This window comes from Macaca nemestrina, chromosome 3, assembly GCF_043159975.1.
Source record: "Macaca nemestrina isolate mMacNem1 chromosome 3, mMacNem.hap1, whole genome shotgun sequence".
NCBI classification, from domain to species: domain Eukaryota; kingdom Metazoa; phylum Chordata; class Mammalia; order Primates; family Cercopithecidae; genus Macaca; species Macaca nemestrina.
Genome location: NC_092127.1, coordinates 157,579,165 through 157,596,998, shown reverse-complemented (window position 1 = coordinate 157,596,998; position 17,834 = coordinate 157,579,165). Strand labels below are relative to the sequence as shown.

Genomic DNA, 17,834 nt, shown 5'->3' with positions numbered 1-17,834 from the left:
GTTGCAGTGACCACCTGAGATTGCACAGCTGAACAGATCCTCTCTCAAAAAAAGAAAACAAACAAAAAAGTAACTATCCATTTAAGCTCAAAGATTATGGTATTAGGCCAGGCGCAGTGGCTCATGCCTGTAATCCCAACACTTTGGGAGGCCGAGGTGGACCTCATTTGAGGTCAGGAGTTGAGACCAGCCTGACCAAGATGGTGAAACCCCATCTCTACTAAAAATATTAAAAAATCAGTCAGGCGTGGTGATACATGCCTGTAGCCCCAGCTACTCAGGAGACTGAGGCAGCACAATTGCTTGAACTCAGGAGGTGGAGGCTGCAGTGAGCCAAGATCACGCCACTGCACTCCAGCCCGAGCAACAGAGTGAGACTCTGTGTCAAAAAAAAAAAAAAAAAAAAAAAGCAAAGATTATGGTATTAGATCAAAAGTTCCTACCAAGAAAGACATTCTTGCTGGAAGTTTCTGAAGATGAGGACTTAGTAATTATAGAGACTGACTCCTCCAAAGACAGAGTTAAATTTATAATGTGCTGGACCCTTGGGAAAGATATTTAAGAACAAGGCTTTTAATCATAAAAATGCACAAATAGGTATCTTAGCTGAGGAGATAATGAACATTAAATATGCATTCTAAACTACAAAGCAATAACAAATTATATCATTCTATTTATAAGATTTTCTCATAAAAATATATTTTAGTGAAATGTTCAGAACAAAGGGAGAAAAGATTTCTATTAAACTCAGTTATACCTTGATATGAATTACAAAGGTTACATTAAATTCGATATCATAGATATTTGTTAATAGTCTAAGTCCAAAGGACTGAGATTCTGAAGGAAATTTCTTAGTCATTAGCAGATGTCTAACTCATTGTAACAAGCTGTAATTAGCTGAGCAATATTTCAGCATTAGAGAAAAGAAAAATATTCAGTGCTTAATCCCTTACATACTTTCCTTTAAACTACAGGTTCACATTTTACATCTGAATTTAAATACTATACTGTCTTTAGAAATCTTACGGGAGAAAATATTCCTAAAAGGGGATTATTTTCCCCTCTAGTACAAAGTTAAGTTGCTTTAACCTAAGAAAAATATGTTACAGATTATCTAACAATATGACTACTGGAAAACTGCTAGGCCAACTGTATTACCAGTGCCTTAGAAAAGGTCACTAATAAGTGAAAAAAGTAGGCATTAGAAAAGACAATTATGATATGTAAACATAGAATTTTTAAAGTGCTGAGGGAAAAAGAAGAATGCACAATCATTTAAATACAGTAACAGAAATACACCTACATATATAAACACTAATACTAGATAAACAGCATTTAAAGTAACATTTTTGTATTCTCACATAACAATCTTACACTGAGGTAATCACTCATAACAATATCTTTTAGGAAAGGACAGTTGGCAGAAAGTTTCAAAACAAAACCAAATAGTTGTCCGTATGCATGACAATGTTTTGGAAATATCTGATAAAATCTACAGTAGCAATGTATATTACTCCTACTAGTATATATTTATTAATTGCATACATTGTTTAAGTACTCTTAAGAAATATCAAAAAGATTAAGCTCCATTTTCAACATGCTTATAATTTATCAATCCAAGTTTTAAAATAAAATATTGAGAGAGCTTAAAAAACACTGTGTCCATATATTACCCCTTTCCTCTTTGTACATCTTTTCCTTTTGACAATTAGAAAAAAAATTGTTTTAGGTTGGTCACGTGGTTCATGCCTGTAATCCCAGCACTTTGGGAGGCCAAAACAGGCAGATGGCCTGAGGTCAGGAGTTCGAGACAGCCTGGCCAACATGGTGAAGCCCCATCTCTACTAAAAATACAAAAAAATTAGCCGGGCGTGGTGGCGGGTGCCTATAATCCCAGCTACTCAAGAGGCTGAGGCAGGAAAATTGCTTGAACCTGGGAGGCAGAGGTTGCAGTGAGCTGATATCACACCACTGCACTCCAGCCTGGGCAACATGAGTGAGACTGTCCCCCCAAAAAAAAAAAAAAAAAAAAAAGGCAACTTCCAAAGTTTTAACTTTCATATTACAGTGAGATGTGCATTATACTCATTGAATTATAAAAAGATAGGTGGCAGGCGCCTGTAGTCCCAGCTACTCGGGAGGCTGAGGCAGGAGAATGGCGTGAACCTGGGAGGCGGAGCTTGCAGTGAGCCGAGATCGGGCCACTGCACTCCAGCCTGGGCGACAGAGCGAGACTCCATCTCAAAAAAAAAAAAAAAAAAAAAAAAAAAAGATATAACTAAACAGAAACAGGGCTGAGGCAGGAGGATCACCTGAGCTCAGCAGCATGAGACCAACCTGGGCAACATAGTGAGATCTCTTCTCTTAAAAAAAAAAAAAAAAAATCAAAACATTAGTTGGGCATGGTGGCACACATCTGTAGTCCCAACTACTTTGGAGGCTGAGGTAGGAGGATCACTTGAGCGCAGGAGGTCAAGGCTGTAATGAGCTATGATCACAACACTGCACTCCACAGACTGGGCAACACAGTGAGATGCTGTCTAAACACACACAGAACACACACACACAATGCGAGAGAGAGATAGAGAGAGAGCGGGCATTCTCAGATTTGTCTCCTCTTTCATTTCTTCTCTACTTCCTCCAAGTGATGTAACTGTGCTAATATATAGAACCAGGCTTGAATCTCAACACTTCTGAACACAACTGCTAAGACGCTATCTTCCTCCCTAATGCATCTCCTCTGATATCCAGTCAGTCAAACTAGAAATATAGCAGTCATTCTTCACACAATGGTCTACTTCCTACTCATCCTTTAAGACTCAACTTAAGAGTCACTTATTCTGGAAGAAGCCATTCCTGGACCTATTTCCACCCCTGCCTGGAAGGAGTAATGCTCCTTTATTTTACCAAAGCACACAATTCAATGGAAATATTTGTCAGTCTCTGTCACTTATTCTGCAAGCTCCATGAGAAACCATGAATTATGAAATGTATTAAATCATGCAGTGAATTATAACAGTGTGTGCTTGACCAAGGAAGAAGATATCTGGACTTCTGAAGATACAATGCATATGCAGGTTATTAGGTAGAGGAGAGTTTTTAAAACTGTAGTCCATAAAACACTCATGTTGAGACTTGGTTAAAAGATGGAGAGATTCATGATCCTACATTATACCTATTTTAAAGTTCCCTACTCTTTGTAAGGGTAAGACTTATAAGAATGACCATTTATTGAAACCCTGCAGGCAGTGCAAGGGGGCCCTGCATTAGGCCACATATAAAATTTAATTTTACATTATATTTATAGGTGAAAAAAATGAATAAGGAGGCTTGAAAATACTGAGTAACTTACCAAAGGTCATATTGGTAGTAAACTGTATAGCTGATATTCAAACTGAGGACTGTTTCATTAAATGCTGAATAAACAAGCTTTCTGGAAAATATTAAAATTTGGGGACCATTCTCATAGAGGGGGCAATGGAGCATAAACTAGGATGCACCACTGAAGCTATGGCAAATATGCGGTCCTTCTCTAGGGTCAAGGTGTAGAAACTTAAAACCTGAATTCTAAAGGGAAAGTAAATCTATACATCACATTTCAATTCCACCTCTCATTCTCATTCATTATATCCCCCACCCCACACACAAATACACATGTCTGTTGATAATCTTTGCTCAAAGTATTTTTGCTAAGATTTTTCAGAAATGGAACTTGGACAAAGAGGGAAGAAAATATTAGATGTCTATGCCTACTAACTCTCTTACCACGTAATATCTACCTCTTGAGAAGTGAGATATGATTGTAATTTATGAAAATAAGGAGGTAGTGATAAATATACATTAGGGTACAGAGAAGGAACTCTCAAGGATGGAATGCAAGCTACACAGAATGAGAGAAACTAAATTTTGTATTTGCATATTTTTCTTTATTCTTCTACATCAGAAGAGGAATGCGGATAATAGAGGAAATATGTAAATAATATTCAGTAGCCCATGGAGGAAAGGAAAAACTCATGGAGGTACTCTAACAGAGGTTGTTTTCATATGTGTCTAAGGGGTATTCTAAGTCCCACTTTACATATGAGAGCATATAAATAACATACTCAAGTCACACAATGCTAATATATGAGCTAGAAAAGAAGGTATCATGAACCCATGCTCTTACCACTGCAAGTGCAGTATTCATTTCTACCTCACTGGCTCCTAATGTCAAGAGCACTGATTGGCTATGCTGTGTGGCTGTTGCATTCACAGTGTTGGGATTACAAGAGGGAGCCACCGCACCCAGCCTTTTCAAGTTATTTCATTGTCTGATCTAATTATAACAGATAGTACTCTGAAACTAGACTTCTAAATGCCAAAGAAGTCAATGAAACGTTTAAGCGTTTTCAGCAAGTTACTCAGCTCAGAAGTACAAAACTTGTTGGGCATGGTGGATCATGCCTATAATCCCAATATGTTGGGAGGCCAAGGTGGGTAGGATCACTTGAGTCCAGGAGTTCAAGACCAGCCTGGGCAACATGGTGAAATCTCGTCTCTACTAAAAATACAAAAATTAGTCAGGCATGATGGTGCATGCCTGTAGTGCCAGCTACTTGGGAGGCTGAGGCAGGAAGATCATTTGAGCCCTAGATGCAGAGGTTACAGTGAGCTGAGATTGTGTCATTGCACTCCAGCCTGGGTGACAGAGCAAGACCCTATCTCAAAAAAATAAAAAAGTAAATAGAATTTTAAAAAGAAGTGCAAATGCAAAGGTTGAGGCAGTCTGGGAATTTGGCACAACCACATTCCTAGCCCTGAGAGACAAGCGCACTCTTTTCTCTTCCCTAAATTGGTTTTCCTCCCCATGTCCTCCTAATTATTGGTATTTGTAATGGTATTCAGATCTCTATGCTGAACAAAAGATACATGTTCTAGGCAGCTAGACCTCTTTGCATATACATCTAATATAGTCTGTATCCTTTATAAGTTATTTTAAAACTATCAACTCTAATCCTTTCTAGAACAAAGTTAGACCTATGTAATTGAAATTAGATTTCTCTTATTTGTCTCTATAAGCCTGGTCCCAAGCATAGTACTTGACGTTTATGCGTAATATTGTAAGAAGGATTATTTATTTAAATCCAATAGGGCAGGGCGGGGCCCTTATACGGAGAAATATATACCCTCCCCCCGCCCACAAACACAAAGAATTATCCATCACTCAACGGTGGAGACAGATTTTGAGAAATGTGTTGTTAAGGCAATTTCATCATGTGAGCATCAGAGTACATGCACACAAACCTAAACAGTATAGTGTACTACTTCTATACTACAAAATTGTACAGCATGTTACTATGCTAAATACCATAGGGAACTGTAACACAGTGGTATTTGTGTAAACATTATCTAAACATAGGGTAAAAATATGAAAGATAAAAACATAATATAAACCATATAATAAAAATGCCACATAAAAGATAAAAAACAGTACACCTACATAAAGAGCACTTATCATAAATGAAGCTTACAGTACTGGAAGTTGATCTGAGTAAGTCAGTGAGTAAGTGGTGAGTGAATATGAAGAAATAGGACATTACTGTACACTACTGTAGACTTTATAAACACTGTACACTTAGGCAGCACTAAATTTATTTAAACTTGTTTTCTTTCTTCAATGATGAATTATCCCAGCTTTTTTGTAATATTTTTACTAAACCTCAAGGGCTTTTTTTTTTTGGAGACAGAGTCTTGCTCTGTCGCCCAGGCTGGAGCGCAGTGTCACTATCTCAGCTCACCGCAAGCTCCACCTCCTGAGTTAACGTGATTCTCCTGCCTCAGCCTCCAGAGTAGCTGGGACTACAGGCACCCGCTACCGTGCCCGGCTAATTTTTTTTTTTTTTTGTATTTTTAGTAGAGACAGGGTCTCACTGTGTTAGCCAAGATGGTCTCGATCTCCTGACCTCATGATCCGCCAACCTTGGCCTCCCAAGGTGCTGGGATTATAGGTGTGAGCCACTGCGCCTGGCCGGGCTTTTTTTTTTAACTTTTAAAAAACTTTTTGGAGACAGGATCTTGTTCTGTCACCCAGGCTGGAATGCAGCGATGTATTCCATTTAAGCTCACTGTAGGCTTAAACTCCTGGGCTCAAGTGACCCTCCTGTCTCGGCCTCTGGAGTAGTCAGGACTATAGGTGTGCACCACCACATGCAGCTATTTTTCTTTAATGTTTTGTAGAGGCTGGGGTCTTGATATATTGCCCAGGTTGGTCTCAAACTCCTGGCTTCAAGTGATCCTCCTGCCTAGGCCTCTCAAAGTGCTGGGATTACAGGTGTGAGCCAAAGTACTGGTCTTTTTTTTCTTTTTCAGCTTTTTGACTCTTTTGTAGTAACACTTAGCTTAAAACACACATTGTACAGCTATACACAAAATGTTTTCTTTCCTTATATCCTTATCCTACTAGCTTCTATTAAAAATTCTTTTGGCTGCATGTGGTGGCTGACACCTGTAATCCCAATACTTTGTGGGGCTGAGGCAGGTAGGTTTCTTGAGCTCAGGAGTTCCAGACTAGCCTGGACAACACGGAGAAACCTGTCTCTAAAAAAAATAAAAAATTAGCTGGGCATGGTGGCATGTGCCTATAGTCCCAGCTACTCAGAAGACTGAAGTGGGAGGATCACATGAACCCAGGAGGCTGAGGATGCAGTGGGCCTTATTACATCGCTGCACTCCAGTCTGGGTGACAGAGCAAAACCCCGTTTAAAAAAAAAAAAAAAAAAAGTTTTAAAACTTTTTTTGGTGCAAAACTAAGATACAACCACACACAGTAGCCTAGGCCTACACAAGGTCAGGATCACCAAGATGTCACTAGGTGATAGGAATCCTTCAGTTCTGTTATAATCTTTTTTTTGTTTGTTTGTTTTTTAAACTTTAAGTTATGGGATACATGTGCAGAATGTGCAGGTTTGTTACATAGGTATACATGTGCCATAGTGGTTTGCTACACCCATCAATCCGAGCTCTGTTATAATCTTATGGGACTCCCAAAATATATGTGGTCTTATCTTTGGCCAAAACGTTGCTATGCAGTATATGATTTTAGATACATCAAGAATCTTTTGCCTGGGTGTGTGGCTCATGCCTGTAATCCCAGCACTTTGGGAGGCTGAGGTGGGTGGATCACCTGAGGTCAGGAGTTCAAGATCAGCCTGGCCAACATGGTGAAAACCCGTCTCTACTAATAATACAAAAATTAGCCAGATGTGATGGCATATGCCTGTAATCTCAGCTACTCGGAAGGCTGAGGCACGAGAATCGTCTGAACCCAGGAGGTGGAGGTTGCAGTGAGGTGAGAAGATCACTTGAAGGAGTTTGAGACCACCCTGGGCAACATATATTTTTTCCTTTTCTTGAGACAGTCTCATTCTGTCACCCAGGCTGGTGTGCAATGGCATGATCTCAGCTCACTGGAACCTCCACCTCCCGAGTTCAAGCGATTCTCCTGTCTCAGCCTCATGAGTAGCTCAGATTACAGGCATGTACCACCACAACTGGCAAATTTCTATATTTTTAGTAGAGATAGGGTTTCACCATGTTATCCAGGCTGGTCTCGAACTCCCAACCTCAGGTGATCCACCCACCTCAGCCTCCCAAAGTGCTGGGATTACAGGTGTGAGCCAACGTGCATGGCCTACAAAAAATTTAGAAACTTAGCTGTGTGTGGATGCGTGTGCCAATAGTTCTAGCTATTCAGAAGGCTGGGGTACAGGATCACATGAGCACAGGAGTTTAAGGCTGCAGTGAACTATGACTGTGCCACTGTACTCCAGCCTGGGTGACAAAGCAAGACTATCTTAGGGGGAAAAAAAAAGGCTGAATAGATGAATGGATAAATTTTCCCTCCTGATAGCTTTAAGAATATTGGTTTTATATGAAATGAGTTCAAGAGTAGAATGAGGCCGGGCGCGGTGGCTCAAGCCTGTAATCCCAGCACTTTGGGAGGCCGAGACAGGCGGATCACGAGGTCAGGAGTTCGAGACCATCCTGGCTAACACGGTGAAACCCCGTCTCTATTAAGAAATACAAAAAACTAGCCGGGCGAGGTGGCGGGCGCCTGTAGTCCCAGCTACTCGGGAGGCTGAGGCCGGAGAATGGCGTAAACCCGGGAGGCGGAGCTTGCAGTGAGCTGAGATCCGGCCACTGCACTCCAGCCTGGGTGACAGAGCGAGACTCCGTCTCAAAAAAAAAAAAAAAAAAAAAAAAAGAGTAGAATGAAGACAAAAGTCTAGATAGGAATTTACTTTATCTATAAATGAAATCAGATATATGGCAATGTTACTACTACTAATTTATTGACGATTATTTCCATTCTAATACATGAAAGAAGAAAATGCACATGCACGCAAGTATTCAGAAAATACTTATCAACTACTCAATGAATGTCTACTAAATACAAAATACGTTATCTTGTAAAATTCCTAAGACCAATCTCCCTGGCTTAGTTCTTTAGTTATTTTCCTGGAATGTGGCTGGAGAGTGAATGGTAAATAGAGAATTAACTTGACAACAGATATACTTCAAAGTAATTCAGAGCTCACGATATTCTTAAATTTATACAAATCACTGTATGTAAAACAGGCTTTAATGACATACATATTTCTGAAAGTAAAGCTAGAGAAAAAGCGTAAAGTATGATTTACTAACCACACAAATATCTGCTTGTTTGCAAGAACAAGTTGGGCTAATTAATAACTCCAATTGAGACCGAAGTTTCTCATCATCGCCGAGAACCTGGTTAAATTTCTTCACAAAATCTTGTGCTTTCCCGGGGTCAGGCAAATTCTCTATAAAATTAAAGAGAATCAATATTAAAGAAGGAAAAAAAAAAAAAAACTATTCTACTAAGCTAAAGAACAGGTGCCATAAAAATATTGTGGGGCCATTAAAAGAAAATCAGCCTAACTAGTTCTTAGAAATAAAATTAAGATAAAGATTGTTTATTTTTACTTTACATTAAATCAATAGTCCCACTGGGTAAATAATTTGTTTGTCTGTATTGACATTTATTACACATTTAGTGAGTAAATAAACATACTCACTTGCTATGGTCATCAGTTTCCCAAACATGGCAGAACAGTTAGCTTCTGACTGAAATTTAAAACAGAAACAAAAGAACAACTAGTCATATGTGTTAAGAAATTTCTGTAACAAAAATCAATACTCATTACTGTACATTTTTCATGAAGTTAAAAAAAAAAAGTTCATCACAGTCTGCTCAATGTAAAATGGTTTTACCACATATATACACTAAATTAACAACAAAGAATTACATAGTAGCAACTATTAAGACAAATAGAAGGAAAGGAGATGTTAGGAGGAAGGTACCAAAAAAAACACAAGTATACAACTTTCACATGAAAGTTACATTGCCAGAAGATTGGAAAAAGATCAATGAAGCAATCAACATATAAAATTATCATATCAGAATTACTATGAAACTACATGCCACAAAAAATTAAAAATATAAAGAGGAGAAACTCTTTTTTCTGGAATAGAGTTCTGTTAGCTACTTTGTGGCCCATTACTTAAATAACTTCAGGAAAACCTCCTTTCTAAAATGTACTTCCCTTTCCTCTATCCCATAAAGCATTACTTTATATTTCAAAGTTTGCCAGGCTAGGTGCAGTGTTTCACACCTGTAATCCTAGCAATTTGGGAGTCCTAGGCAAGTGGACTGCATGAGCCCAGGATTTTGAGACCAACCTGGGCAACATGGTGAAAACTCACTTCTACAAAAAACATACAAAACCTATCTGGGTATGGTGAAGCACACCTGTAGTCCCAGCTACTCAGAAGGCTGAGGTGGGAGGATCAGCCTAGTGACATGGAGGCTGCAGTGAGCTGTGACTGTGCCACTATGTGACAGCCTGGGCAACGGACTAAGATCCTGTGTATTTAAGAGAAAAAAAAAAAAAAAAGTTTCCCGCCCCTGTTCCAGCATCCATGTGTCCTTTAGGGGTCTGTATATATGGTCCCCTGGTTAAGAACACCTATTCTAGTAAATACACTTAAAAATGTAAAGTTTTTTTCCCCACCTTGCAAAAATTTAACGGCATTATTTCTTTTAGTTTGCCACTGGCATATTTATAGGATTGATATCTGAATATTCACTCTACACTGAGAGACCATGAATCAGGCAGTGAAAAAGAAATATGATGTCCAATGTAATTTTATCTTGAAATTTAATTTTAATTATTTGAAAACTGATTAACTATATATAAACTCTTAGTGTCTGAAAACTTTATATAAACTAGAAACCACCATTTCTTTGCTTACACTGGAAAATAAAAGTTATATTTATTTTAAATGGAAATTTAGCCTGGACAACTACAGAAATTATATTTAACTGACATTTGGAAAATAAAATACCTGAGATACTTTTTCCTTGCTTCATTATGTAGAACTACAGAAAATCTGAACAGTGATATAATAAACTATGAATTTAAACAAATCATGAACCTACTGTAGGCTGCTTGTGCAAATCCAATAGTTCGCGTACATGACTCCGAAGCATGTTCTGACACTTCCACATTTCGTTGAGAGCTCTGTAAAGTTATGAATATGAAAAAATGCATTACATAACAATACTGGAAATTATTCAGCATTACAACCTTTCTTGTTGCACGCTGTATATACACCACTCTTCCACATCTAACTAAAAGTTTAAACACCGGGAAATATATTTATTAGGATTTAAAACAATTTAGTACAAATGGTAAATATAAGCCTTCTTATGAGAGAAAATATTTGATGGGTTTAGAAAGATTAATAGGTAATAAAGAGATTGAAAGATGTACTAAATACAGGTAGCTAGAAAGTTCTGGTACAAGGAAAGAAAATGTCAAAGCGTAAGGGACATACAACAAACTGAAAACCATGTATATGCTTGGAGCACAGGGCATGTGTGTGGAGCATAAGGAAGCTGGAGCATTCCACAGACACAGATCAAATCATGAAGGCCTTATTATACAAGCTAAGGTGTATACATGAAGCACTATAGACTATTTTGAAAAATGAAATATCAAAAATGATGCAGATTCAATATGCCAAATTTGCATTATTGTGTTCATTCTAAACTTTTTCTCTCCAGAAACACAGATTTTCTTCTCTCAGAAATACCATCCGTATTTCCAGGTGCCCAGGTGACAGAGCTCTGAGAAATCACTAATCTCTAAGCACTCTTTGTCAGATATTTTGAAATGTAAACAAACATCGAAACCTTGAGCAAGGAAAGGCATTAGTAACCACGATACAACACTATCTTAATAGAACTTCTGCCAAAATGGCAGTCTTTTTTCTTTTTATTTTTGAGACAAGTCTCACTCTGTCGCCTAGGCTGGAGTACAATGGGATGATCTCGGCTCACTGCAACATCTGCCTCCTGGGTTCAAGCAATTCTGCTGCCTCAGCCTCCCTAGTAGCTGGGATTACAGGTGTGTACCACCACGCCAGCTAACTTTTTTGTATTTTTAGTAGAGATGTGGTTTCACCATGTTGGCCAGGCTGGTCTCGAACTCCTGACCTCAAATGATCTGCCTGCCTCAGCCTCCCAAAGTGCTGGGATTACAGGGGTTAGCCAACACGCCTGGCCTAAAAATGCAGTCTTAATCTAATAATGCAGGAACACCTGAAGAAGCCACAAGGGCAAACAGTCATATTCCTAACTCAGAATTCTCTCTTTTTTAAGACAGAGTCTCACTACATTGCCCAGGACAGTCAAACTTCTAGGCTGAAAAGACCCTTCCATCTTGAGATCAGAATTCTTAATGACATCACTCATTTACTTTATGTATTTTTGACAAAAATTACATATAATATGATGTACAACATAATATATGTATATATTGAAGTGAAATGACCACACATCCTGGTTGGCCTGGGACAGTTTGATTATGCTGGTTATCTCAGCAAAAATACCAATAGTGATCCCTTTCACTCTGAAAATAATCCAGCTGGACCATCAATCATATGGCCATCCTACATAGAGAAGATCTGAATATGTTCACCCAACAAAGAATCAGTATTCAGTTATTAGGCTTAATATTTAGTCTGGAAGGATAAAGCACCAGCAGTTTCAGACACTAGCCACAGGTATTTTGACATGGTCATTTATTTGAACACCTGAAACCATCCTACTACTGACCCAGCTGCCAAACACGCCTTCACATATACGAATAAGAATACTTTTGGTGTTAACTGACCTGAACATAAATCATAATATTTTGTTGATAAATATTTACCTGAGGTTCTTGATTCAACTATAGAAGCAGCAACAACCCAATCAGTAACAATTAATTAGATAAGATGAAGTAGTTTTATGAAATCCTTAGGAAATACAGCAGTTATTTGAAAAGTAACTTACTTTACAGCATTTGGATCCAAACTAGCATATAAGTAATATAAGCATTTCATTCTCTCTTCTGTTTCCAGGTTGTGGGGGACAAGATACTGAGCAAAGATTTTCTCTACCAGCAGTCTAGGAAATAACAACAACAAAAACCTAAGTGACACAATTATTCTATTTTTAAGAAGCAATTTTTTTTTTTTTTTTTTTTGAGACAGGGTTCTTGCCGTGTCACCCAGGCTGGAGTACAGTGGTGCGACCTTGGCTCACTGCAACCTCTGCCTCGCAGGTTCAAGCAATTCTCCCACCTCAGCCTCTCCAGTAGCTAGGACTACAGGTGTGTGCCACCATGCCCGGCTAATTTTTACATTTTTTGTAGAGACAAGGTGTCCCTATGTTGCTAAGGCTAATCTGGAACTCCTGAGCTCAGGCAATCCACCTGCCTTAGCGTCCCTAAGTGCTGGGATTACGGGCATGAGGCACCGCACCCAGCCAACATTTTAAGTTTTAACCCTCTTGTGCCAAGATACCATATCAAGATAATAGCTCTGTGTGCACATACAATGGAAGCTATCAGTTTACAATGACTTCCTTCCTTGGAAAACATTCAGTACAGTTTAACTTCAGAGACATGGCTACTATCCGTGGCTTTATAATTTGTCAGTATGAAACATTTGTTCTAGAAGGTTTAAATGTTATTCCTAAATACAGGGTGCTAGGCTGTTCCACCTACTCTTCAGCAGTCTAGAACAACAGCAAATTCATTAATGTAACATATAAAGCTATGATCCACAGTAGAGCTAATTCTCAAGAAACTCCTTAATTTCCTCTGATTACAGTTCAGCCCATTTCCCATGTTGTCACATAGTTAAAAACAGGGTCCCCCCTGCTTCATATTACTTCCAGAAAATGTAGTTTTTCCTGTGTATATCTGATCATTCTTCTCTCCATAATCTAAATTCCTTACCAATACTGGAATATCCTTCTTGCTAGTGCATATTGCTTGTATCTTCTTGCTTTTATTATTTAACATCACTGGATTAAAAATATACAAGGTCTCTTAATTAACAAATGAAATATATATCCAGTGATGCCAAATAAGTTAGCTTAATTAAACAAAACAAAAGAAACTATGCTGCACAAACCAAGTATCATCTGTATGATCCAATACAGAATTACAAATAATATTCAGAAAATGAAAACAACTTAGTAATTCCTCTATTGGTAGTGGTGTAAAAAGGAAAGTAACTAGTAGTTAACTGAATAGTACTCTCTTGCCACACATTGGGCTAGGATGCTTTACATTCTTTATTTTATTTAATCTACATGATAATCCTATAGGAAAGGCATTATTATTTTTCCTTTTTATATAAAATTGAAGTGCACAAGAAGTTAATGAACCTCTGTAAGAATACACATCTAATAAAGGGCAGAGTGAACATTTGGTCTCTAACTCCAAAGTCCATGCCTATTTCACTATTAAAAGGCTACCTTATAATCACGGACAGAGTCTTGTTTAAACACAGTATATAAAAATATGTAAAAAGTTATCTCTAAACTTAGAAATAAATGACTAATCAAGTTGAATGAACTTAATTTTATTTATGAAGTAAATACATAAAAATAAGAAATTACTAAAATATTAGATATTTTTAAAGTAAAAAGTAGTTTTATACTCAATCATTCTACCAACATATTAAACTCACTTGTCATCAATGCTGTTCTGATAATAAATATGCAAAAGTTTGTCCTTTATCCAGCTGACTTTCTCTGCAGCTTCCTTTCCTGCTTCACCATGAAGACAATATTTCTTATAAAGCTGAGCCAGACCCATCATAGCTTCTTTTCTTACTCGCCACTAAAAAGCATAAAATTTATTAGATGAGAAAGATAACAAAACTCTGTACTAATTTCCAAAGATTGCCTTGGGTTCATTAGGTTGTACAATCTTATGTGTGCCTTTATAAACTGGCACATTATTTCTCTTCATAAAAGGCTTTACAAACAATTTTGAATCTGTTCCTATTTAGAAATTTTCCAATGCAAATATTGCTAATGATCTACTTTTTTCTTTTTAAAGAAATGGGGTTTTGTTACGTTGCCTAGGTTTGTCTCAAATTCCTGGGCTAAATAATCCTCCTGCCTTAGCATCCCGAGTAGCTAGAACCACAGGCTAGTGATTTTTTATTTCCCTTGAAAACCAGTAATAATCTTACGGGAGATTTCATTTGATTCTATTGAAAGAAAATTCACCAAGTTTTAGAGGTGATTATAATTTTCCTTGCAAACAAAACCCCTATTATCTGGAATGTTTTAATTGCCAGTTACATCCCTTTAGATGTTAACTTCGGGTAAGAACAAAGTTCACTATCAAGAATTCTGGGCCAGGCACGGTGGCTCACACCTGTAATCCCAGCACTGTGGAAGGCCAAGGCAGGTGGATCGCTTGAGCTCAGGACTTGGGGAACTGACTACCCAGTGAATCTAAAATCCTAGTAAATCTAAAATTGTAGTGAATCTAGGAGTTGAGTTGGCTGACTACCCAGTCACTCTAAAAATACGCTCACAAGCTGACAAAACCTGCCTACTCACACAGAGCTTCCAATCAGCTGTGCAGGGATTCAGTTAAAAATCTGACCAAGGGTGGGCATGGTGGCTCACACCTGTAATCCTAGCACTTTGGGAGGCTGAGGCGGGCGGATCACCTGAGGTCAGGAGTTCACGACCAGCCTGGTCAACATGGTGAAACCCAGTCTCTCCTAAAAACACTAAAATTAGCTGGGCATGGTGGCACACACCTGTAATTCCAGCTACTTGGAAGGCTGAGGCAGGAAAATCACTTCAGCCTGAGAGGAAGAGGTTGCAGTGAGCCAATATTACACCACTGCACTCAAGCGTGGGCGACACAGTGAGACTCTGTCTCAACAAAAAAACAAAAAACAAAAAACTGACCAAATATTCAAGGATCATCAGACCTTTGAGGAACGCTTTCAACAGTAAATGAGAGGGACTAAAACAAACAGGCCAGAAGAGGAAAACAGGACTCAGCAGAAACAGAGATAATACAGGCAGTAGAAGACACTTTCAAATATTCTCAGGGAGATAAGATTTTACACCATAAAATAAGACTCAATTCCTCTGAGGAAGAAAGGAAGGAAGGTAGGGAGAGAGGCAGGGAGAAAAGGAGGGAAGAAAGCAAGGAAGAAGAAAAGGAAGGAAAGGAGGGAAGAAAAAAAGGAAAAGAGGCAGGGAGAAAGGAAGTTAGAAAAATTAATAATTCAACCTGAGGAAAATGATTTAAAAAATAAAAAGAAAAGAAAAAAAAAGGAAAAATTAGATAATGAGAGGTGCTTTTGGAAATTAAAAATGGAGATGAAGTAAAACAACAAAGATAAGAAAATCAAACTATCAGTCCAAGAATTTCAACATCAAATTAAAGAGTTCCCAAAAGAGAGAACAGGCTAACGCCTGTAATCCCAACACTTTGGGAGGTGGAGGTAGAAACAGGTACAGATCCCTTGAGCCCAGAAGTTCGAGACCAGCTTGGGCAACATGGTGAAACCCCGTCTCTACAAAAAATACAAAAATTAGCCAAGAGTAGTGGCGCACACCTGTAGTGCCAGCTCCTTGGGAGACTGAGGTGGGAGGATCACTTGAGCCTGGGAAGAGGAGGGTGCAGTGAGCTGAGATTACACTACTGCACTCAAGCCAGGGCAACAAAGTGAGACCCTGTCTCAAAAAAAAAAAAAAAAAAAAAAAAAAAAAAGGACCTTAGTGATCACCGTAAGTGAACGCCCTTACCTTGCAAGCCTAAAAGGCAAACGATTTAGCTAGTTAGCAGAAGACTCTTTGGGACTTTTAGAGGTTGGGAAGGTTTAATAGGGTAGGAAAGAAAGGCTGTGAAAAAAGAGACAGGAAAGGAGACCATAAAAACTCAGAATGAGGATCATCATAAGATGTAAGAAAAATAGTAGTAAAAAAATGTATCTGTGTATTAAAAGAAGAAGAGGAGGAGGAAGAGTAGGAGGAGGAAAAGGAGGAGGATGAGGAAGATGAGGAAGAGGAAGAAGAGGAGGAGGAGGAAAAGGAAGAGGAAGCAGAAGCAGCAGCAGAAGCAGCTGAGTGTGGTGGTGGGTGTCTGCAGTACCAGCTATTCAGGAGAATGAAGCAAGAGGATCACTTGAATCCAAGAGTTCAAGTTCAGCCTGGGTAACATAGCAACACGTCACCTCTAAAAAAGAGAGGTGGGTGGGAGTATGTTATCTTTGGTGTATTTAAGTCAATACTTTCTTATAAATGTTTTGTATCATTTTCTCATTTTTTAGGCCACTTATTAGATGGAATAAAATTTTGTCCCTATATAACAGATTAGCAAAAGCATTTTGACATTTCTTACATGAAATTAAAAAAAAAACATGAGCAATAAAATCTTAAGATGAAATCCTGTTCCCAAATTTCTAGAGACAAAATAATTTTTTTTTTCCAGAAAGGCTATAAAGGTCATCTAACTTATTAAACCAAAATCTGGGTCAGAAAATATCCAGTAGGTGTTACTGTTACCACATCGTACAGTTTCAGTTAGGAAGATTCATTTATTCAACTTACTGAAACTATGAAAAAACTGTAATAGTAGTGAAACTTTTTTAAAAGGGGGAAGGGAGGAATGTCAAATAACCACTAGGGGGAGAGTAATTTCATTTAAATTAAAGCCAAGGGAAAAAAAATCTTCAAAGTTAGAATTACTAACACTGTTGAACAAGTTAAAAAGTATCCACCTTTTTTTAAACATCTGGCTCCTATGACAATTTTAAAAGTAAAAACTTAAATAATACCTCTTTCTATATTTTAAAACCAAAACCAATTATTTTTCTACCCTGAAACTATAATAGTCATTTGCAGAGGAAAGTAATTTTTAACTACACCTCAAATAAAATAATAGTATGTTGCAAGGCAATCATGAAACATGTTAGAAATGTTAGGCCTAATCAGCCTGCCTTACAGGTATGTCTCTTGTTTACACATGACCCTATTCGTTAGTTGTATTCTTAGCACTACTTATCCTTTTCCTTATCAATCCATGTTTTCTTTTTTTTTTTTTGAGATGGAGTCTCGTTCTGTTGCACAGGCTGGAGTGCAGTGCCTCAATCTCGGCTCACCGCAAGCTCCGCCTCCCAGGTTCACACCATTCTCCTGCCTCATTCTCCTGCCTCAGCTGGGACTACAGGCGCCCGCCACCACGCCTGGCTAATTTTTTGTATTTTTAGTAGAGACGGGATTTCACCGTGTTAGCCAGGATGGTCTCGATCTCCTGACCTCATGATCCACCCGCTTTGGCCTCCCAAAGTGCTGGGATTACAGGCGTGAGCCACCGCGCCTAGCAATCCATATTTTCAACTGCATCAAATGGAGAAAATCACAGGAAAAATAACTAAACATGTAACCATCACTATCG

The 17,834-nt window shown here is 38.3% G+C and overlaps 1 protein-coding gene across 1 annotated transcript in view; it reads right to left on the bottom strand.

Moving 5' to 3' along the window:
* LOC105487964 (PDS5 cohesin associated factor A) overlaps window positions 1-17,834 on the bottom strand; it is a 170,830-nt gene that overhangs the window by 77,278 nt on the left and 75,718 nt on the right. The window contains exons 12-16 of the mRNA XM_071093702.1: window positions 14,089-14,240; window positions 12,401-12,514; window positions 10,502-10,583; window positions 9,078-9,126; window positions 8,683-8,822 (exon numbers count right to left, since the gene is read on the bottom strand). Of these exons, the coding sequence (XP_070949803.1) occupies window positions 8,683-8,822; window positions 9,078-9,126; window positions 10,502-10,583; window positions 12,401-12,514; window positions 14,089-14,240 (537 nt within the window). The remainder of the gene's footprint in view (window positions 1-8,682; window positions 8,823-9,077; window positions 9,127-10,501; window positions 10,584-12,400; window positions 12,515-14,088; window positions 14,241-17,834) is intronic.